General features: G+C 45.3%; 1 protein-coding gene across 3 annotated transcripts in view; it reads left to right on the top strand.

Moving 5' to 3' along the window:
• LOXL2 (lysyl oxidase like 2) overlaps window positions 1-23201 on the top strand; it is a 74728-nt gene that overhangs the window by 42232 nt on the left and 9295 nt on the right. For all 3 annotated transcript variants that reach the window (XM_004382156.1, XM_023736692.1, XM_023736690.1), the window contains exons 6-9: window positions 598-749; window positions 8144-8311; window positions 15026-15188; window positions 20107-20350. In XM_004382156.1, the coding sequence (XP_004382213.1) occupies window positions 598-749; window positions 8144-8311; window positions 15026-15188; window positions 20107-20350 (727 nt within the window). The remainder of the gene's footprint in view (window positions 1-597; window positions 750-8143; window positions 8312-15025; window positions 15189-20106; window positions 20351-23201) is intronic.

Raw genomic sequence — 23201 nt, 5'->3', positions numbered from 1 at the left:
TGCTGGTTCAGATATTGTCTTCCTCCTCTTACTCTTACAGGCCTAGGGGTGGTATTTGTGCCCACTGTTATTCGCCCCTGAGAACTGTACTATCCTTTGTGATTTCCCTACACTCTGTCCACACCTCTATTTTAAAGTCTCCTTTTTAAAACTCTACTTAATTACAGTATGCCACCTGTTTCCTGCAGGGTCCCTGGCAGATATAGTGATAGTCACACCTCTCCGATTCATAGATGTATGGAATATTAAAGTTGGGAAGAGCCTTAGATGTCTTCTAGTCTAACCCCTTCATTTATGTGAGAAAACCAATACTCAGAGTAGCTGTGACAAACTTTGTCAAGTTAGAACAGACTTTGATTGTTCTTATGGGAGAAGTGAATTCCAAGACAAAACGCAATGATTTAGTGTCAGAAACCTTGTCCCAGGGATAAATTTTCTTCTCTTCCCCAGAGACAAGAGGTCTGAGTCACTGAGATGATTATGAGAGGAGGTTAGGAGGATGGGAGAGGCAAGTTCTCATTGTCCTGGACTTTCTTGTCAATTCCAGAATATTTTCTTCAGAGGTTTTCATAGCTCACATTTATCTTCCCTCGTCAGGGATAGGACCCATCCACATGAATGAAATTCAGTGCACAGGGAATGAGAAGTCCATCATCAACTGCAAATTCAATGCCGAGTCTCTGGGCTGCAGCCATGAGGAAGATGCGGGTGTGAGATGTAACATCCCTGCCACGGGCTTCCAGAAGAAGGTGAGGGGACTGGACACCCGGAGGGGACTGCATATGGGTTTCCTCACTGAGGCCCCAGGCATTACAGACCAGGTGGCCTCACTCTGAAGTTTTCTAGCAGGTGGTATCAGAGAGTGCTCAGGCTGTCCTATTATCCCCATTAATGACACTGTCGCCTGCATTCATAAATTTGCCAAATGCAAAAACATACATGGAAATATTATCCTCCTTAGTTCCTTCACATGGCAGATGTTAGGCATCCCCAGCGTGCCATGCCCTGTGCTGCGACTGGACATACGGTGTGATCACAACTCAGTCCTTATGCAAACGACTACAGCACCTGTGACACTGTTATCGGGGCCCTTTCCAAGGACCCAGGGGAACCACATCCGACAGCTGGTCTGCAAACCACACAAAAAATGTAAACAAAATACAGACATTATTGTGGGAAGGACAGTACTTTGTAATCAGAAGGAAAGAAAAGAGAAACTAAAGCATTATAGCCAGAGACATGCTTCTCCCTGCCCGAGATAGGGTCTCTAAAAACCTACATTGTGTTTCTCTGCTCAGGTGACCTTGCCCACGGGGGCACCTTACAAGTGAATTCCTCTTTGCTGCAAGGCACAGTACATCCTATTTAACCATCTTCACTGTACCATGCATGCGGTCGGTGTTGCACATCACCCAGCACATGGCTGGCATGTTGGAAGAGCCTCTTAAGTGTTTATTTTAACAACAAGCAAATGCAGACACATCAGAATGCTGGATGGTTCCCCAGACAGGTCTCTGGTCTCACAACAATGTTTGACCCTTATAGTGCAAGCCAAAGGTGCTACTGAACTGGTTGGCCACAACGTGTCCTATGCAATTCACCATCAAATGGGGCCATGAAATATGAACACCAACAGCACTCAGCTAAGCCAGGCTTGGCCTATGGGGAGCAGGGGTGTGGGCCACAAACCCTATACTGCAGGGGAGGCTTGCAATCTGTAATTGCCTAGCAGCACTCCAAGATAGCCATAATAAAGCTACGAAACGTGACAGGCTGTGAGTCCCAGTGCACTGTGGCACTGTTAAGACAGATTGGAGTTTGGTAGGATGGGGTTTTCAAACCAAATGAAAGTGCTAGGTCAAAAAAAGTGATTTTCCAGAACCATTGCTGATTGGCAGAGCTGAGCGAGGCCAGTGGAGGAGTCACAACCCAACATCAGCAGCCCTTACCCTTGCACATGGGCCCTCCATAGTCAAGGAGGTGTTCCCTGTGCACAAGCATAGGATATGAGAGAGTTTTACCCTTGGACTTGTTTGATTTTATCCTCCAGGAAGTAAATAGGGAAAGTCACCTATGAAAGAAATTCATATGGTCTACAACAACTGTCTCGCCACAGCAAAGGGGCCAGCTATAGCATTGCATGGTGTATGGTTCCACGGGGTATTAGCAACAACCCTGGGCAGAATCGGAAATCCTGAGTTCTATCACTCACTAGCTGTGTGACCTCAAGTTGGTTCCTTAATCTCGCTGAGTCTTCAATTTCCTCCTCTGAAAATAAGGAGGTAAGAGAGATGGTTCCTAACTTCCCTTCCAGTCCCCAGTTCATTGGGAAATTGACTAAACAGCTAGTAAAGGCTGCATACTTGGAACTGGATGGCTTTGTCCATCCAGTAACCACAAAGCCTCATTTCTTTAATTGCTGGGAGTGAGGAGCCAAGGTGGGGAGGCTCTGGGAATGACAGGTGGGTTTGCCAGGCAGGCTGATCCACCCCAGGGCTCCGTGCCCTTGCTGCCCTCTGGTTCACCTCTGAACTGTGGTCCTGGCTCCGGCTTGGCAACAGAACCAAACACACGTGTGGAATTTGAGTTGGAAAGTCCCCATGTTTCCTTTCATGCTAACATCTGGGGTGAGTTACCTCTTTTCTTACCTCACCACCTCCCAAAATAGGTGTGGGCCTGGATGACCACAACCTTATCAAAACATGGTGCAGCCTTGCAATAGCCACTGGTTGGAGGTGTGTTGTTTTCCCAATTCATGCTCAGAAAAATTTCCTCCCTTCTGCTGCCATCGAGAACCAGATACGAAAAGGGAAATCCCTGGGTTGTTTTAAGAAATTTTGAGAAGGACTGACTCTTCCCTGGCATCCTCATGCCTCGGATGTGGTGTGGCTGGGTGAGCTATCAGGTGATGACTGGCAGAAGGGCCAGAGGCTCCTGGCTGACCCGAGGGCTCTTGGGGTTCCATTGCCTGGTGAGGTCAGACCACCTTCGGCAAGCAAACCAGGCAATTCCCACAATACTGGCCCCCTGGAGTGAGTATTGTGAATGGGGCTGCAGGAGAACTGTATCCTGGGCCAAGTTAGAACTTCATGCCCAGCCACTCTGTGCCCTTCCAGTCTTCTCTGGAAAATGAGAAAAACACCCAAATTCATCTTGAATTGCCCAGATCCTTCTAGAGCAACCAAACTGCTCCCTGTCGCAAAGGCCGCCCCAGGCTTAGTCAGCCATAGAGGAAGACAGGGCATCTTGTAGCCTTGAGAAGAGCTTCAAGAAGAGGCCACAGCTTGCCACATATTTTCCTTGCCCCAAAGTCAGCATGGCAGCCACACTCCTCAGCCAGAGCCTCTGCCACTTGGCTGTACAACCCATAACAGGGATAATGCTAACTTCGGGGAGGGCCACACAAGCAGCAGTGGACAAGGGGAGAAGGTCTTCTGCTACCCCCCAAAAGGAGGCCTTAAAGACAGGAGTCTTTATGTTAGACTTTAACTGGGGCGCCCCACTGCCTTCTGGTAGCAGGAAAAAGTATGAACTAAGGGATTCTTCAAGATGCTCTGTCCTCAGCTTACATTGGCCTTGAGGTGACAAAATAGGTCTTGTGGTGACATGTGATGGGGCAGTGGCAGGAGCCATCTGCCCCAGGTGCATTCTGTAAGGCAGTGCATGTCTGTGGGGTTTAAAAACAATAATAACCCTGACTGAAAGTCATTGTGCTTTTTATCATCACCATGGCAGGCTAAATATCAGTGTTAACTTCCGCCCACTGGAACTGGCCGCACCTGCAGCCTTGCACCTCCCCATTGGTGCACCGCGCTGTGCGGGCCTTCAGCACCACCAGGGCTGGAGGTGGGAGCCAAGGAAAGCACGCCAAGAGGAAGGGGAGAGGATCTGGCCCTCCCAAAGAGAAGGGAAACTTAGCTTCCGGCTTCCTAAAATCAGGACACAGGTTTTTAGAGGGCTCATCCTGAGGCCTAGAAACAGAGCCTGCAGTCTCTCTCAGTCCCCACTGTGTCTGTCTGCCCTTCCTGGATGCAGTCTTACCCACCCCATGGCCAGGCCAGGAGGTTGGAGACTCAGGGGCAGGGAAGTGGGGAGAGGAGGGCGACTAGTCCTTGCCAAGGCAGCAGCCACTCAGCAACAACCAGAGATGGTTTTCACAAGGGACAAAGCTAGATGCTTTAGTGAATGCCCTATGTCCCAGCACCCCAGTGGACAGTAAATGCCTCAGAACCCCTCCGCACAGGATCCAGGGCCTGGACCTCCCACCAGGAGCGCTCTGTCCTCTGTCCTGACTGAGCACTCCTGCTCAGTTCTCAGTTCTGTTTCCCCCAACCCTGCAGATGCACACAGTGATTCCTGCTTTTGGACAAAAACATCCCTGGAGATGGGGGCTTCAGGCAGATGGCTTGGAGGTGGTCAAGTATCTGAGTTAAAAGACACCTTGTCTGAGACTCCACTTTCTCATCTGTAAAATGGGAATGACCATAGTACTGCCTCATAGTGGTGTTGTGAGGACTGAAGGAGCTAATGTCCATAAAGGACTTGTACAGGGCCTGAGAAACAGTTGTGATTAGCTGCTGTTGAGTCGGCTCCCAACTCATGGTGACCCCCTATGTTACAGAGTAGAACTGCTCCACAGGGTTTTCTAAGCTGTAATCTTTATGGAAGCAGTTCACCAGGCCTTTCTTCCACAGAGCTGCTGGGTAGGTTCTAACTGCCAACCTTTAGGTTAGTAGCTGATCACAAACTGCTTGTGCCACCCAGGCTTCCTCAGGGAAACAGGAAGTGCTTCAACAGTTTCCCAGTGCCTGGCACACAGAAAGTGCTTAATAAATATTGGATGAATGAGTGGATCAGGTGAAATCCAAACTGCAGTACACAGTTTTATCTCTTGAGAGATGTTGGCATTATCAGCAAAGAGTTCACAAAGCACATAAAGGAGCTATACAATGAAATGCAGGCTTTTATTAAGTCTCAAGTAAGCTGAACAGCAGAGGGGGTGGCCTGTGGTTACCTAGAGACATCCTTGATGAGTTTAAATGCACACCCTGCTGAAGGGCAGCTGTCCCCCTTCCTCAAGATGTTAAAGCTGGGTAGCCTGCCTCCTGTCCAAGGCTTGGGCCATTCTAGGACTTTCCTGATGGCTCTGTTTGTCTTACTTGTTCCTGCATTTACATAGGTCCAGAGATATGTTAGTCATGGACGATGTACCAATTCATATCCAATACAATGTCCAGTGCTCACCTTAACCCTGGAAGGCCAGAGACCCCCAGGAAGACCAATCTCAGCCTTCCTAAGGCCAGCTCTCTTCTTGCCTGCTTTGACTTCTTCTATCACCTCTGAAATTTATTATTATCATCATTATTTCTGATGTACGCCAGGCCCTGTTCTGATCACTTTACATGAATTATCATTTAATTCATCCACTCAGCAACCCTGGGAGGTAGAGCTATCATTATGGCTATCCTTCATTTGCCTGCTTGCAGGCCAAGTCCACGTTAAGAATTAAGACCCATGCACAAGGGGTCATGCTGTTGCTTAGGACTAGTGAGTGAACGGCTTGATGAGCTGAGGATCCCAGGAGTGTTTGCATCTTCACAGGGGTTTCCCGGAGGTTCCCTGCCTCATCCCAAAGGAATGAATTGCCAGACGTGGGAATTGTTTTCATGTGATGGGGACCAGGGTAAGATATTTGGTTTGGGAGTGAGAGTTGCGTTTTCAGAATTCTTCCCCAAACTCCAAACCTCCCTGCTTAACCTCATATGAGTTAGTCAATCCTTTCATTCCATAATGCTATTCATTTATTCACTCATTCCAGAAATATTTATGGAATGCCTAACATTTATGAAAAGAGCCCTGGTGGTGCAACGGTGAAGCGCTTGGCTACTAACTGAAAGGCTGGCGGTTCCGACCCACACAGGGGCTCTGCGGGAGAAATACCTGGTGATCTGCTCCTGTAAAGATTACAGCCTAGAAATCCTATGAGACAATTCTTCTGTGTCACATGGGGTCACTATGAGTCAGAACCAACTTGATCCAGCAACAACAATAACATTTGTGAGGCACAATCTTAGGTACAGATCTCACAGTAAACCAGACAATACAGCCCAGCTCTTTAGGGTTTATATTATAGCAGGGGAGGCAGCTGTTAAACAAGTTGAAAATTAGTTTAATTACCATTGTCATAAATGCTAGGAAGAAGATGTATAGGAGCTATGGGATGTGTAACTGGCACTGACCCCAATCTGAGCGAAGCTTCATTGGGTGTGGAATCTGAAAGATAAACAAGCATTAACTAGGCAATAGTGCATCTGTATGTGAAATGTGTTTATTACTGTGTGACATGGTCAAAACAGTTAGATAGTCACTGAAACTGAAAGAAGGCCCATGTGCCTGGAGATCAGAGAATAAGGGTGAGACGTGAGAAGAGGCTGAAGAGGGAAGTAGGTAATGCAATGGGAAGCCACTGACGTGTTTTCAGCAGGGGAGTGACATGATCAGATCCGTGTTTTTAAAACACCACTCTGGCTTTTGAGTCGAGAATGGGTTAATGATGGCAGGAATAGAGGCAAGGAGAGAGGTGAGGAAGCTCTGGCTCAGGTGACTTGGCGAAGGAGAATAGGGATGGAGTTGGAGAGAATGGATGGATTGGAGAGACCAAGGAGATAAAATCTACAAGGCAAAGAATTTGATATAGGACGAGGGGGATAAGAGAGAGAGCGATAGCAAGGTTTGCTCCTGGATTCTGGCTCGTATAATACGATTGATTAGGGGGTCAGCAAACTATGGCCTGCAGACCAAATCTAGTCTGCCTGTTTGCGTACATAAAGTTTTATTGGAACACAGCCACACCTACACACACGTATTGCGCTGTTTTCATGCTACCACAGCAGAGTAGTCATGACAGAGACTGTGTGGCCCACAGAGCCTAAAATATTCATTACTTGACCCTTATAGAAAAAAACTGCCAACCTCTGAAATAGATGATGATAACCTTTAACTGAAATAGAGCATAAGGAGAGGAATAGAGAACAAGTTTAGGGAGAGAGAGAAAAGATGACAAGTTCAGATTTGAGGTCTCTGAGATGTCCAAGTGGAACTGTCCAATACACAGTTATGGGTCTCAGAAGAGAGCTCTGGACAGGAGAGGACAGGGTGGGAACCATAGGAGGAGATGAGATCAGGAGATGGAGTCAGCCAAGCAGAGGGTGTGGAAAAGACAAAAGGGCCTGGGAACTGGGAGGGAGTCTTAGGGAGTTCTAACATATAAGGGGCCCTTGACCCTCCTGAGCATCTGATTCTAAGAGCAGTCCCCACTGATGGGCAGTGGGCTCATGGGTGGGAAGCAGCAGGGAGCAGAGTCACTCTTCTGTGGATCCCAGTGCGGGTCAGTGTGGAAGGGCCTGTGTGGGAAAGAGGCTGCATAGGTCCAGCTCACTATTATTATTCCCATTGCTAAACCCCAGCAATGTCTCATGATCTTTTCTTTCCCTCCCATTCCAGTCTCTATTAAAGTTTAAGATTAACTGATGTTCCTCTGTGGAGGGTGGAAAACAAGAGATAATGATCTAGGAATGAAAAACCAAACAAAGCACCTGTCTTGTGACAAGAAAACTAGGATGTTGCCAGATAACCCTCAAAAAATGCTAGTAAAAGATGAACTCATCTGAGACATGACTACCTCAAGAAGGAACTAACACAAATTTCTAAGACCCATAATCCTGTCCCTATAAAGCCTTCGGTGAGCCTTCAGTTAGGGAGACGGGTTTTTGGAGGAAACTATTCCCCTCTATCTCCTATATAGCGATATATAATAAAACTCTTGCTGCTCACCTCACCCCTGTCTCAGAATTGGCTATTGCAGCAGGCAGCTCCAATCCGAGTTATTGCAGTAACAAGTGGGTCTCCCCACTGCATAGGCTTCTAGGGCCCAGGATGGCCTGGGGGTGGGACCTAATGCTTGAGACCATGCTGGGCACAATGCTGGCACACCATAGGCTCTCAGTTGATGCTGGTGAATCTGAGTGTGCCCCAGGCAGGACTGTCTGACTTGAGGCTTGGGAAAATTGGGGCTGATGGCAGTATGGTGGCAGTCTTCCCTTCCCTCCTTCCTTGGTGACCATGGCTTCCTTTCCTTCCACAGCTGCGCCTGAACGGGGGCCGTAACCCCTACGAGGGCCGAGTGGAGGTGCTGGTGGAAAGAAATGGATCCCTCGTATGGGGGATGGTATGTGGAGAGAACTGGGGCATTGTGGAGGCCATGGTGGTCTGCCGGCAACTGGGCCTGGGGTTTGCCAGCAACGCCTTCCAGGTGAGAAGCTCCTGCCTCAGTCCCCACCATTCATTCATTTTGATCCTGCCCATCTTTAATCAGCCCCCTCTTCCATGAAACCCTCCCAAGCTACCTGGGGGTACAAAGTAAAGTGCCCTGGACTGGGAGTGGCCACAGGTCTGCTCCTTACAGCTCTGAGTCCTTGGACAGGCCACTCGCCATCTCTGGCCTCTATCTCCCCTCTGCTGAATGTGGGGCTGGACTCTGGTCTTCATGATCCACTCCAGCTCTGCGTGTGGAGGTTCACCCTGACGGGGCTGAGGGCTGACCCTGGGGTGTCCTGATGTGCCTTTTTTTTTTTTTTTTCCCCTTCACTGAACCACTGTTTTTTTCTGGAACATGTGGTACTCTCATGTACCTTTTTTTAAAAATTGTGGTAATATATATATAACAAAAAATTTGCCATCTTAACCATTTTTAAGTGTACAATTATGTGACATTACTTACATTCATCATGACGTGCAACCATCACCACTATCCATTTCCAAAAGTTTTTCATCACCCCAAACAGAAACTCAGTACTCATTAAACAATAACTCCCACTTCCCCTTCCCTGCTATTCCCATTCCTCCCAGTCCCTGGTAACAACCAATAAACTTCTGTCTCTATGCATTTGCCTATTCTAGATATTTCACATAAGTGGAGTCATATACAGTTGGCTTATTTCACTTAGCTTAAAATGTTTTCAAGGTTGATCCATGTTATAGTGTGTAGCAGAACTTCATTTCTCTGTATGGCTGAATAATGCTCTATTGTATGCATGTACCGCATTTTATTTATCATTCATCTGTTGGTCGACACTTGGGTTATCTCCACTTTGTGATATTGTGAATACTACTGCAATGAACATTAATGTACAAGTATCTGTTTGAGTCCCTGCCTACAAGTCTTTTGGGTATATACCTAGGATCAGAATTGGTGGGTTATATAGTAATTCTATGTTTAACTTTCTGAGGAGCTGCCAAACTATTTACCACAGGAGCTGCACTGTTCTACATTCCCACCAGCAACGCACAGAGGGTGCTAATGTTTCTACATCCTCGCCAAACACGTTTATTTTCTGTTTTTCTGATAATAGCCATCCTAGTGGGTGTGAAGTAATTTTTCTTTGTGGTTTTGATTTGCATTTCCTTAGTGACTAATGATGTTGAACATCTTTTCATGTGTTTATTGTATGTCTTCTTTGGAGAAATGTCTATTCAAGTCCTTTGCCCATTTTTTAATTGAGTTGTCTTTATATATTTGGGATATTAAACCCTTATCACATACATGGTTCCTAAATACTTTCTCCCATTCTGTAGGTTGTCTCTTCACTTTTTTGAAAACGTCCTTTGATGAAAAAGGTTTTTTTATTTTGAAGTCCAATTTATCTATTTTTTTATTTTATTGCTGTGCTTTGGGTGTCATAGTGAAGACACCATTGACAAATCCAAATTTACACCTATGTTTTCTTCTGAGAGTTTTATGGTTCTAGTTCTTATGGTTAGGTCATTGATCCATTTTGACTTAATTTTCATATGTGGTGGGAGGTATGGGACCAGCTACATTCTTTTGCATATGGAGATCCAGTTGTCCAGCACCATTTGATGAAGAAACTATTCTTTCCCCTATGGAATGGACTTGGCACACTTGTCAAAAATCAATTGATTATAGATGTATGGATTTTTTTCTGGACTTTCAACTCTATTCCATTGGTCTATATGTGTATCTTTATATCAGTACCATACTATTTTGATTACTATAGCTTTACAGTGAATTTTGAAATCAGGAAGTGAGCTCTCCTGCTTTGTTTTTCCTTTTCAAGATTGTTTTGGCTGCTTAGGGCCCTATGTAAATTTGAGGATCAGGTTTTCCATTTCTGTAAAAAGGCTCTTGGAATTTTGATAGGGATTGCATTCAATATGTAGATTACTTTGGGTAGTATTGACATTTTAACAATATTAAGTCTTCCAATTCATGACCATGGACTGTCTTTCCATTTACTTAGGTGTTTTTTAATTTCTTTCAAAAATGTTTTATAGTTTTCAGTGTACAAGTCTTTCATATCCCTTCTTAAATTTATTTCTAGGTATTTTATTCTTTTAGATGCTATTGTAAATGGTATTGTTTTCTTAATTTCCTTTTCACATTCTTCATTGCTGGTGTATAGAAACCCAACTGATTTTATGTGCTGACCTTGTATCCTGCAACTTTGCTGAATTCATTTTGTTAGCTTTAGAAGCTTTTTTGTGGATTCTTACTGGTTTTCTATATACAGGATCATGTTGTCCACAAATAGAGATAGGTATACTTCTTTCTTTCCAGTTTGGATACCTTTTATTTCTTTGTCTTGTGTAATTGCTCTGGCTAGAACTTCTAGTACAATGTTAATAGCAATGGTGAAAGTGAGCATCCTTGTCTTATTTCTCATCTTAGAGGAAAACTTTTAATCTCTCACCATTGAGAATGATGTTAGCTGTGGGGTTTTCATAAATGTTTTGTATCGTGTTGAGGAAATTTCCCTTCTATTCCTAGTTTGCTGAGTGTTTTTATCATGAAAGGGTGTTGGATTTTGTCAAATGCCTTTTCTACATCAACTGATATGATCATGTGGTTTTTCCCCTTTGTTTAATGTAGTGTACTAGATTGATTGATTTTATGTTGAACCACCCTTGCATTTCTGAGTTAAGGTTGTTGTGTATAACCCTTTTAATATGCTATTGGACTTAGTTTGCTAGTTTTTTTAATTTGTTTGTTTTTGAGGATTTTTGCACCTATAGTCTATGCGATGTCATTGTTGTTAGATGCCGTCAGGTCCGCTCCAACTCACAGTGACCCTATGTATAACAGAATGAAACATGGCCTGGTCCTGCACCACCCTTACAATTGGTGCTATGTCGGAGCTCATTGTTACAGCCACTGTTGTATGTACAGCCACTCAATCCATCTTGTTGAGGGTCTTCCTTTTTTTCACTGACCCTCTACTTTACCCAGCTTAATGTCCTTTTCCAAGGATTAGTTCCTCCTGTTAACAAATCCAAAGTAAACAAGACTGAATCTCGCCATCCTCACTTCTAAGGAGCATTCTGGCTGCACTTCCTCCAAGACAAATTTGTTCTTTTTTCTGGTAGTCCATGGTATATTCAATATTCTTTGCTAACACCATAATTCAAATGTGTCAATTCTCCATCAGTCTTCTTTTTTCACTGTCCAGCATATGAGGTGACTGAAAATGCCATGGCTCGGGTCACGTGCACCTTAGTCATCAAAGTGGCACTTGTGCTTTTTAAGATTTTCTAGAGGTGTTTTGCAGCAGATTTGCCCAATGCAATACATCATTTGATTTCTTGACTGCTGCTTCCATGGGTGTTGATTGCGGATCCAAGTAAGATGAAATCCCTGACAACTTCGATATTTTCTCTACTTACCATGATGTTGCTTATTGGTCCAGTTGTAAGGATTTTTGTTTTCTTTATGTTGAGGTGCAATTCATACTGAAGACTGTAATCGTTGAACTTCATGAGTAAGTGCTTCAAGTTGTCTTCACTTTTGGCAAGCAAGATTGTGTCATTTGTATATCAAAGGTTGTTAATATGTCTTCCTTCAATCCCGATGTTCATTCTTCTTCATATAGTCCAAGTTCTCAGATTATTTGCTCAGCATATAGATTGAATAAGCATGGTGAGAGGATACAAACCTGCCACACACCTTTTCTGATTTTAGACCACGCAGTATCCCCTTGTTCTTTTGTCATAACTGCCTCTTGATCAATGTACAGGTGTGTCTTTAGCTGGCTTTGGTATCAAGGTAATGCTGACCTCATAGAATGTGTTAGGAAGTGTTCCCTCCTCTCCTATTTTTTGGAAGAGTTTGAGAAAGATGGATGTTAATTCTTCTTTAAATGTTTGCTAGTGAAGCTATCTGGTCTTGAACTTTTCTTTTTTAGAAGGTTTTTATGACTGATTCAGTCTACTCACTAGTTATATGTCTGTTGAGATTTTCTATTTCTTCTCGACTCAATTAGGTAGTTTATCTATTTCTAGGAATTTGTCCATCTCATCTAGATTATCCAGTTTATTGGTGCAGAGTTGTTCATAGAATTGTTTTATGATCCATTTTATTTCTGTAGAGTTAGTATGAATGTCCCTCCTTTCATTTCTGATTTTTAGTTGTTTGTGTCTTTTCTCATTTTTTCCTTGTCAATCTAGCTGAAGGTTTATCGATTTTGTTGATCTTTTTGAAGAACCAACTTTTTGGCTTCATTGATTCTATTTTTGTTTTTCTAGTCTCTATTTTGTTTATTTCTACTCTTTGTTATTTCCTTCCTTCTGGTAGCTTTGAGCTTAGTTTGCTTTTATTTTTCTAGTTCCTCAAGGTGTAAAGTTAGGCTACTGATTTGAGATATTTCTTCTATTTTAATGTATGTGTTTATAGCAATAAATTTTCCTCTCATCATTCCAAAGTCCTAACGCTATTGATTCTGCCAGTTTCTGCTTGTTGTTGTTTTATTTTTTGCAGGGGGGATGGGAGCATGGGGTTGCTTACACTCCCATTTCACTCTGGCCTTCCCTAATGTGCCTTTTGCAGATGGAATCAACCCAGTCCAAGGTCCAACAAACCCCTTACATTGTCCCACTGGAAGCCCCCTCTGACCAGTTCCCCAGCTGGACATGCATACTTCATGCATTCTTCCATTGATACACTAGTAAATCTCCAAGTCTTGTCTGGAGTCATTGTCACACCAGCTGCACCATGCTCCCCTACCTGAAGAGCAAGTAACTCAGCTGAGAGCAGCTAAGCTCTGGCCTTATGTTTTCACCCCACCCCCACCCCTAATGTCAAGGCAGCACAAGAATGACAAGTAGGGCTTTGGCTTTAAAAATAGTTCCCTTCTGGACCCTATACTCTGACAGAACAGGGAACCCCTAGGGTGGACGATTGTCAGAAAGAGGCTGGGTAGTGTGGGGGAGGAGAAGCAGAAGCAGGAGATGGGATGCTTGGGGTCTATTCCCAGCTGTATTCCCACCAGCCAGGTGCATTATGATCTGGTGCAAAGCAGCCTCCCTTCCATGCCTCAGTTTCCCTCCCTGAAGTGGAATGAATAACCCCAAGTCCTCAGTATTCTGGCTCTAAATACTTTCATTAAGCTTCTTACACAGCACTAAAATGGTTTGAGACCCCCATCTTGTATGCTAAACCTGACTCTAGCTCCTGTTTCCAGGTGGCCCTGCTTGGGGACAGATTTTCTTAGGAAGAGAAGAGATCCCTGTGATAGTGAGAACTCCGGCATCCTTGCTGAGCCTGTTTGTCTCCAGTGGGACGACCAGGGCCCAGGCTGTTCTGAGGGGAGGTGCTGAGTCCTCAGCAGAGGCTCTCGGGCAGCTGGAAGGGCTTTCCTATGTCCCCTGGCCCTCTTTGATTCCTCACTCCAGCACTCCAGAAGAAGCAGGCCTCTAATACAGCTGCCCACGTCCTCTGGGACTGTGGCTTCCCAGGACAACGTAGTGTTTCTGCTAATATTGTTTACGACAAGCCAGGGCACTATTTCTCCAGGGAGAATGGAAAAACAGTGCCACATTTCAGCAGTGTTTGTCCTGCTATTTTTGTTCCCTGTCAGCTCATTGCTAAGACACTTGGGCCTGTGCTCCCAGAAGTAGACTCCAAATGGAGTGGGGCCGAGTGGGCTGTGTGAAGAACGTAGCCCTTGGGCCTTACTCTGGCAGCCAAGCCCACTCAAGCTTGATAATAGCCATCCACTGGGGTCATGAAATAGGCCTGGGCATGATGTCAGTCCCAAATCTCCCACTGATTACAAACCCTGGCCCCACTCTAGGCCCCAGTTTCCTCATCTGGAGACTGAGGAGTTGGATGAGATACTTCCAAGGCCTTCTTGTCCTGATCATCTCTCCTTTGAGGACCCCAGGAAGACTTCCCTGAACCCTAATCTTGCCTTAGGCCGTAAGCCTGAGAAACCCCAGGAACACTGGCACCTGTGTTCTCATCCCAGCTCTGCATTTGATTTTCCCCACTCTGTTCTTCACATTTCTCTTCTGGAAATTCTGTGAAATGTGACAGTATATCCTAACAGTGTTTTGAAGCCCCATAGATTTAAGGGGCCCAATAAATCTTAGTATCATAAACTTGGGATATCTTCAGCCTCTGTGCAGAACCACTCTACTAACTGCTTTCCCCAGAGTTAAATCCAGAAGTTAGATTTTATGACATATCTAATTATTGACATATGCAAATATATTTCCTGTCTTCTGACAATTATGATAAATTGGTAGTGTCTTCCTGAAGTGCTGTGTTGAGAAGGATTCTGAGATCACATTCAGGCTTAGAGGAGACAGTGCTATGATCAATTAGCCATGTCTGCCCTGGGCTCAGGATGAGGGAGTGGGCAGCATGAGTTGCAGATGTTTGCTATTCCTGGCATGCAACACTGAACACTTGTTTGCAACATTAGCTATCGTTTCCCAAGGGACAGAGTGGCAAGATCCAAGTGCTAGAGTCAGAAGACTTGGATTCTCACTTGCTCTGCCACGAACTAACTGCATAAGTCAGGTAAGTAGCTCTCTGGGCCTCAGCTGTCTCCATCTGAAAAATGGGGATCATAAAACCTTGGGATTTTTATGAGGCTGAAAGTTGATAAAATATGAGAAAGTGACAATTCACGGTGACATATTGGCTATTTCTTTTGTCGATTTCGTCCAGGAGACCTGGTACTGGCATGGGAATATCTACGCCAACAAAGTGGTCATGAGCGGAGTGAAGTGTTCGGGAACAGAGCTGTCCCTGGCGCACTGCCGCCACGACGAGGATGTGGTCTGCCCACAGGGTGGGATGCAGTATGGGGCCGGAGTCGCCTGCTCAGAAAGTGAGAACTACCGGGGCGCATAGCCCACCCTTCCCACCAAGATCCAAGAGAGAACCAGAATCTCACCAATTATTCCATGCAAGGCTCTGGGGCCTCAACCATGAGCTGAGCAAAAGAGGAAGGCAGAGATTAATTCTTGTTAAGTGAAAGAGTCAGAGACAAAAGGGATCCCCCTCCCTATACACACACACACACCTCCAACCACACAACCCTGCCTGATAAACACAGAGTAAAGGAAAGCAGTGGGGAGGGACTTGGGAGTCTGGTAGCCTTAGGTTCAAATCCGAGGCAAATTAGATGACTGAGGACTCTTCGTTCTCATCAATTAAATGAGGACGATAATGTCTTCCTCATATATCCTTAGGTTGGTAAAGCATACGAAGCACATGGTAGGTGCTCAGTCACTGTCAGCCACCTCCCTTCTACCTGCTCCATAGATCATTTCCTTTGTTCACATGCTGGGGGTATTTAGCTTCCTGGTGACTCCCTGACAGTCCTAGAGAGATTGAAAACATAGGAGGGGAAATCCCAGCCAGGATCAGATAACCAGTTTATGAGGGCTTTCTTCCATGCCGCGAGAGGGAGTGAGAGAGAGAGAGGGGACACGGGCCAGCCATGTGGATATGGTACTCTCCAGAGCCTAAAATCCCACCCTCCCCACCCATGGCCTTATACAGCCACACTAAGCTATCTCAGGCTATGAATCTGGGAGGTGGAACAGGCCCAGGAACTGGCCAGAGAACTTGAGACCAGACCTGCCACTATTAGCTTATCTTGGCTAAGTTAGTTAACTGCTATAAACTATAGTTGGTTTTTTGTTGTTGTTGTTTGTTTGTTCTAGAAACTGGAAATTAAAAGTTAACAATGAATATATGCAAGTGCTTAATAAACAATGATGCACTATCATTTACCACTACGGAGAGCTAGTGAGATTAAACCGAAGCTCAGTCAATTCATTCTCCCACCAACCCCTTTTAGACTCATTCAGCATTCCCGAACCCCTGTAAGGCACAATTCTCATCTCCCAGCATGAGTTTCTCTGAGTAGGCACCACAAGCTATCACATCCTGTCTGACAAGAGAGAGATAGTGAGATCACCACCCTACCCAGCCTCCCAAAGGCAGAGCACCAAGCAGAGAGAATCAGGTCACACCCTGTCACGGGCCTTTGCTTTATTAATTTATTTATATTTGCAATATCCCATCTCTTCCAAAAATAAATCAAGATAATATAAAGTTAAGTAAAATTCAAGGTAGCCTAAGTTAAAAGCAGATTTTTAAAAGGTAGATATTGGAAAAAAGGAGGTGGCTTAAAATAGAGCCAGGAGAGAGATTAATTTTTAAAAAAGAAGTACTATAGAGTCCTAGGAGCCCTGGTGGTACAGTGGTTAAGAACTTGGCTGCTAACCAAAACATCGGCAGTTCGAATCCACCAGCCCCTCCTTGGAAACCCTATGGGGCAGTTCTACTCTGTCCTATAGGGTCACTATGAGTCAACGGCAGTGGGTTTGTTTTTTGTTTTGTTTTGTTTTTAATAGAGTCCTATATACTTACTATGGGTAGATCATAAATTTAACAGTGAGCTTCCTAGTAGTAAAAGGAAAAAGAGAAATTCTCGTCATTAATATAATTTACAGTATCAGGAGGTAGAAATAAACCCATTAGTCAAGAGAAGTCCACTATTCAAAGGGAATTTCTCTTTATAAGGACCTAGAGTTATGAGGCAGTCCCTGGGTACAAATGGTTAAGCGGTCAACTACTAGCCAAAAGGTTGGTAATTCCAGTTCACCTAGAGTCACCTCAGAACACAGGCCTGATTTGTTTCTGAAAGGTCACAGCTTCAAAAACCCTATGGAGCAGTTCTACTCTGTACACATGGCGTCACCATTCAACTCAACAGCAATTAACAGCAACAACAAAGAGTTACGAGATGAAGGGTGCCCTCAGCATCCTCATGGCAGACCCAAAAATGAGTTTCATGGGGCCCTTGCTTAGAGCCCCCCTCAGCTTAGGCTGAAGGCATCACTCAAAATGTCTCTGCAGGGGAGCAATAGCTAATTGGGCCAGGAACACAGCTCTTGACTTATATGGCTTTTAATATACATTTGAATATTTAGAGAATTAAAATATATTCGTCAGGCAATCCTTTGTAATTATTTTTTTCTCATCCAACCAATTATACAAACCAGAAATCTGCAAGTCCTCCTTGATATCTCTTTCTCTTCCTCATCAGCCCCCATATTCAATTTTTCTTGATTTTACCTTTCCGTATTCTCTCAACTGCCTCTGTTTCCTTCCACCCCACCCTCACTGCCTGTGTCCAGATGACCATCTTCCGCTGCAAAGGGCCTTCACTGGGACCCCACAACCCACATGCCCCTCCAATTGGTTCCCCACACTGATGCCTGAGTTAATGCCAGTCTCCCACTCACACCATTGTTCTGTTCAAATCCCTTCCAAGGTTTCAACAAGGCTCATGTTGAGCAGCCTCGTCTCATATACCACCTTCCACCCCTGACTCAGTGTTGCAAACACACTGACCTTCTCTCCTTCCTCACACATCCTCCATCTTCCTCCACACCATAGGGTCCTGGCACATGCTACTTGTTATGCTTGAAATGCTCTCTACATTAAATGCTTTGCCAAAAAAAAAAAAAAAACCCAAACCCATTGCCACCGAGTCAATTCTGACTCATAGCAACCCTACAGAACAAAGTAGAACTGCCCTATAAAGTTCCCAAGGCTGTAAATCTTTACTGAAGAAGACTGCCACATCTTTCTCCTGCAGAGCAGCTGGTGGGTTCAAACTGCCAACCTTTCAGTTAGCAGCTGACTGCTTAACCATTTGCGTCACAAGGGCTCCTTATGAAATGCTTAGCCTTAGCTACTTCCTCTAATCCCTGCTCATCCTTCAGAGAGCAATTGAAACGTAACTTCCCCAGGAAGTCTTTCCTGACCTCCCTAGACTTAGTCCCCATTTTATAATTCCCAGCATACCCCATATTTCTCTTTCAAACTCGTCACAATTGTAATTAAGTAATTAATATGGGCTTACTACATCTGTCTCTCCTACTAGGATATGTGGTGGCCACACGTCTGCCTTCTATAGCACTATCCACAGAGCCTAGTGCAGTGTTCATCATAACAGTTGATGATGGGGAGGTTGATAGATAGATGGATTGATGGATGTCTCAGATGAGTTTCAGATGACTGTTTTAGATGTTAGGGAGGTCAGGACCCTGCCCCGTGGCAGGTGCTGAGAGCGCAGCTCCTGTGCACCAGCTAAGCACAGACTATGCTACCTTAGCATGTTCCTAAGCTGGAGGTAGGGCTGGCCTCCTCTGAGAAAAGGGAAGGCTGAACAGAGACCTCTCTGCTCAGAGGTGAGCAGTGCGGCTGCCCATTGAGTACTGACCATTGTTCAAATGAATATGTGAGACTCACACAAAGCCCTCAAAAGAACACTTAGCTCTGAGCAATGCTGCATCCTAGCGTGCCCTCCAAGATGAAATATTTGCAAAACGTCAGCAAATGACAGCATCCTGATTTATGCCTTCCGCTCTGTACCCTACAACCCATCTGTGTGTTTCCTTTTACTACCCTTCTGTGCCACACTCATTTTTGTGGTAGACTTGCTGTCCAGAGGCTGCTGGGCCCCAGCAGCTCACAAGTGTTTATGAAGAGCCTGCGGTGCTCCGTGAGCAGTGGACTGGCCTAAGGGGCAGTGGGGGGCAGAGGGCAGATACAGACAAGCAGGGTGCATGCTCCGGCCACTGGTGGACGTGAGGGAAGCAAAGCGCACAGACAAATGCCCACTTGAGAAATTTACAAGCAACTTGTCAAGAGACAAAAGATAGCTGGATCTTGTTTTAAATAATTATGCACATAAAACATTTTTGTTCATTGAAGTGTATTATAAAGTTCAATGGAAGCTCGCTGTTTAAGGGAAGCTTATAGTGAATCCTTTTATAAAAAAAAAAAAATAAGCCTCCCAATTCAATTGCTTAGTAAACATAGATTTTATTCATCAGTAATTTTTAAACATCTGCCATGTGCAATGCACTAATTGAGTAAATTAAGCTTGTTTTAAAATATCTGAACCTGGGAAAAACTCTCACATAGAGCAAGAATGTGGGTGGAAGCTAGAACAACCTGTTAGGAAGACAATTTGGCACTAAGCGTCAGAGTCTTAAAAATATACAACCCATTGCCCCAGCAATTTCAGTTATACAAATAGATTTTTAAGAAATAAAGTTATATACACAGATTTACTACAGGATATTTCTCTCAGCTTTATCCACAACAGTGAAAAACTTCAAACCACCAAAGTATCCAAAAGCATGGGGTAGGGCTATGAATTAAATATTATATTGCCATTAAATGAATGTTATAATGAATATTTATTAACATAGAAATATATCATGATATATTTTAAGGGAAACAGTATGAGCAGACTCTAAATCTACACGCAATATTATACATGTTAGAAAATATATTTCTATAACTCTCAGAAGAGTCAGACCAAGGTGTCAACAGTGCTTTCTCTCTCTGGGTAACATAATTACATCGTGTTGTTGTTTTCATTTTTTATTATGGAAAATTTTAAGCCACTTAAAAGTAGAGAGAATAATATATGAACTCTCACGTACCCATCACCCACGTTCAACAATTATCAACATTTTGCCAGCCTATACTGTAAATTGAAGAAGTGTCAAAGAGGACTCCCATAACAGGGAAGGAGTAATTTGGGGTAGGGGTTAAATAAGGAAGGTAACCTTGAGGAGGAGATCTTGAGCCAGTTCCAGAAGGGGGTGATAGGCAGGGATGGGAGTTTTGTCCCAGCTCAGGAATCAGAAACTAAATACTTAGAGGAGTGGGGTTCCTCGTCTTGTTTGAACACCCTGTCTGCCCCTCCCCAGCCGCCCCTGACCTGGTCCTCAGCGCAGAGACAGTCCAGCAGACCACCTACCTGGAAGACCGGCCCATGTTCATGCTCCAGTGTGCCATGGAGGAGAACTGCCTCTCAGCCTCAGCCGCCCAGACAGACCCCACCACGGGTTACCGCCGCCTTCTGCGCTTCTCCTCCCAGATCTACAACAACGGCCAGTCTGACTTCCGACCCAAGAACGGCCGCCATGCGTGGATCTGGCACGACTGCCATAGGTGAGTCCCCCTTCCACTGCCACCAAGCTGCCCCAGACTGACATCCAGCAGGGCCACAGAAGGGGGATTCAGAACCACCATGGTCACTTAGAGCCAAGAGGCCACACAGTCCAGCAGAATGGTTTTCCTAAGTTGGAGTGAGTCATCCACACTGGCCTTCCACATTTACTGACGCCATTCTCCACTCCCAACTCCCCTGGCCCACCTCACATGCCCCGAGCCCTGTTCTTCCTGCCAACGCCTCTACTGTCGGGACACTCTCTTTGCTGCGAGCACCCAGTGCCCACTTTGTTAACCTGCAGTGTTTTCCAAGTTGTTCCCTACAGCAAGTGCATGTTCTTCAGGGTGCTTTCGGGTTCTGCAATTGTTCGCTTCTAATTTTATTTAAAAATGTATTTTAAACAGCAGTATAAACTTGAAATATCTGTAGGAAGACAGTGGGTGTGGAGGCAGGAGTGCTAGTTCAGGAGTCACAAGACCTGGTCTTTAAACGCAGATGTGTATTTAACCAGCTGCATGATGTCAGGCCAGCTGGGCCACATCACCCGGGACCTCTAATGTCCCTGCCAGCTCTGTCAGTGTGTGGATAGGATCCTAGTGCTATAAATCCTAGGCAAGAAGAGAGTGAGATCTTAGCACTAGTTCTAGCTAGAGCCCACAGAAGCCACCCTGTTCATCCTCCTGCCTTTACTCTTTTCTTTCTTTTTTTTTTGGCCTTGACTCTTTATCTAATCCAGAGCCTGCTATGGCTGCCTGTTCATAGTTTCCTGCTGAGACGAGCTGGACAGGTAGAGGGAGCAGAAGCAAGCACACTATAGAAAAGGGAGGGAGGGAGGCCTCTGCCATTAACCCAGAAGGAACAGCCCTGGAGGGTCCACAGATGTTGGCTTAGTGATTTCCCTTCTCCATGCCTCAGATAGCACCCCTAGAAAACAAAGCATTTGTTTGTGCTAGATCCCGGCTTCTAAAAGTGAGGTCCATGGCCCAGCAGTATCAGTCTCACCTGAGAGCCTGAGAAATGCTGAATCCCAAGGCCCGCTGCAGAGCTATGAATCATTTTAACAGGGTCCCCAGGTGACTGTGTGCACGATAAAGTCTGAGGGGCCCTGGCTAGACGACCTCTAGGCTTCCTTCCAGCTCCAAAACGTGGTGACCACTGTAGGGGCAGAAGAATTAACACTTACTGACCCCCTTCTAAGTGCAGGCACATCTACTAGTCCTCGTTTTACAGGTAAGGAAATGGAGGCTCGGAGTTTATGCAGCTTACCCATGAATACACAAGAAGCTGCAGAGCAGGGATCCTGACTCGGGCCTGTCTGACTCCAACGTACGTTCTTTCTCTTATCTCTGCTGAATCTTAATCAGAAATCCATCTTTGGCTTCTTTTTCATGTCACAACTTTTGGCCTCATCATATTCCAGTCAGTTTTGGGATACAGTTGTACAACCTACTTCAAAAGAAAGGACCATTATATAATTTGGAGTGGGGGGCTGTTTTTCCTTTATAATTATTATCTGCATTTTCTGAAAGTCTGAATTAGCTAAATAATTTTTGGCCTTTATACAGAAGCATGTCGGTCCTCTTCAGGATGTAAGTCAAAGAGTAAAATTAAAGTCATGACAATATTGGTGCCTGATCTCCTTTAGTGAAGACGCGTGTGGAGCCCTGGGTCTGCAGGGGCTGACGCTGCCTATGGGTCGATAGGTCGAGGATAATTGCATCTCTGCCCTACATATGGCGGCCCACCCAGAGATTGCATGGTAGGCGTGCCCTTGGGACATACACTTATGTCCTCGGCAAGGAATCGGACACTCCTCTAAGAATAGTCTCATGGTGACATCATTGAAGTGCTTCTTCTGGTCTGGGGCCCCGGGAACACTGACCACCCCCCCCACCGCCGTGGTCTATTTCTTTGCATACAGATGTTCCAGTCAATGACTTGGGAGGGATAAGTAGGAGGGAACATGTTGGCTAAGCATATGTCCCTTCAAGCCTCCCCCTCCTGGGCCGTATCACTGAGAAACTATGGCCATAAGATCCAAGGGTAAGCTGACTACCTGGCCTCCAGAGCTCCTTGTGATTTCTCCAGGCTCTGTGGAAGGACCTTTCGACAGGGCTTCCGGCCCCAAACCTCTGAGTCCCTTTGGAAGTCAGATGAGAGCTGGCCCTTCTTCCCCTCAAAAAAAAAAGATCTAGAAGACTTAACATACTATTTCAGCAGATTCACAGACACTCTGAAGCCCATCTGTGGAGCCCACGTTGAGAACTGCTGGCTCAAATTAGTGTGAATGGCAAAAACTCTCATTTCCAATTTAGTTCATGTGACAAAGAGGAACAGAGTTGTGTTCTTTGAAAGCCCTAAGATGAAACAAAAAGATTGATACCCTTGAGAATTTTCTAGCCAACCAGAAATAGAGTAAAATGTCCTCAGAGTCAATGTCTTTCATATGCATCCTGGTCCTTGGTTGATGATCTTGGTGGTCCTCTTGCTTCTTGTGCCCAGGGGCTAGGGCACACCTGTCACAGCCTTTAACAGGGGCCAGAAAAAGCCGGGTGCAGTTCCTCACCAGGGTTCTGGGCAGCCTGCCCCTCCTGGCTCTCTGCCTCTAAGGCTCCAGAGGCTCAGCCCATCCTTCCTTGGGAAGCCCTGGGTGAGGAGACGGGAGCTGGAGAAACAGGGAGGCAGAGGCACAGAGGTAACAGCCTCCCTCTGAGTCTGGGAAAGATGCCTGCACTACAACAAAGGGGAGACTTCTGCTTGCTCCGCCCTGACTCCTCCATGTGCTGAGCAGCCCCCTGGAGGGGCAAAGCCCCGCAGATGTGATGTGGGCCTCTGTTAGCCAATCTGAGG

The sequence above is a fragment of the Trichechus manatus genome, unplaced genomic scaffold (assembly GCF_000243295.1).
Source record: "Trichechus manatus latirostris isolate Lorelei unplaced genomic scaffold, TriManLat1.0 scaffold00090, whole genome shotgun sequence".
NCBI lineage: Eukaryota > Metazoa > Chordata > Mammalia > Sirenia > Trichechidae > Trichechus > Trichechus manatus.
Note: the sequence above shows the minus strand (reverse complement) of the source record. Positions and strands in the feature narration are given on the sequence as shown.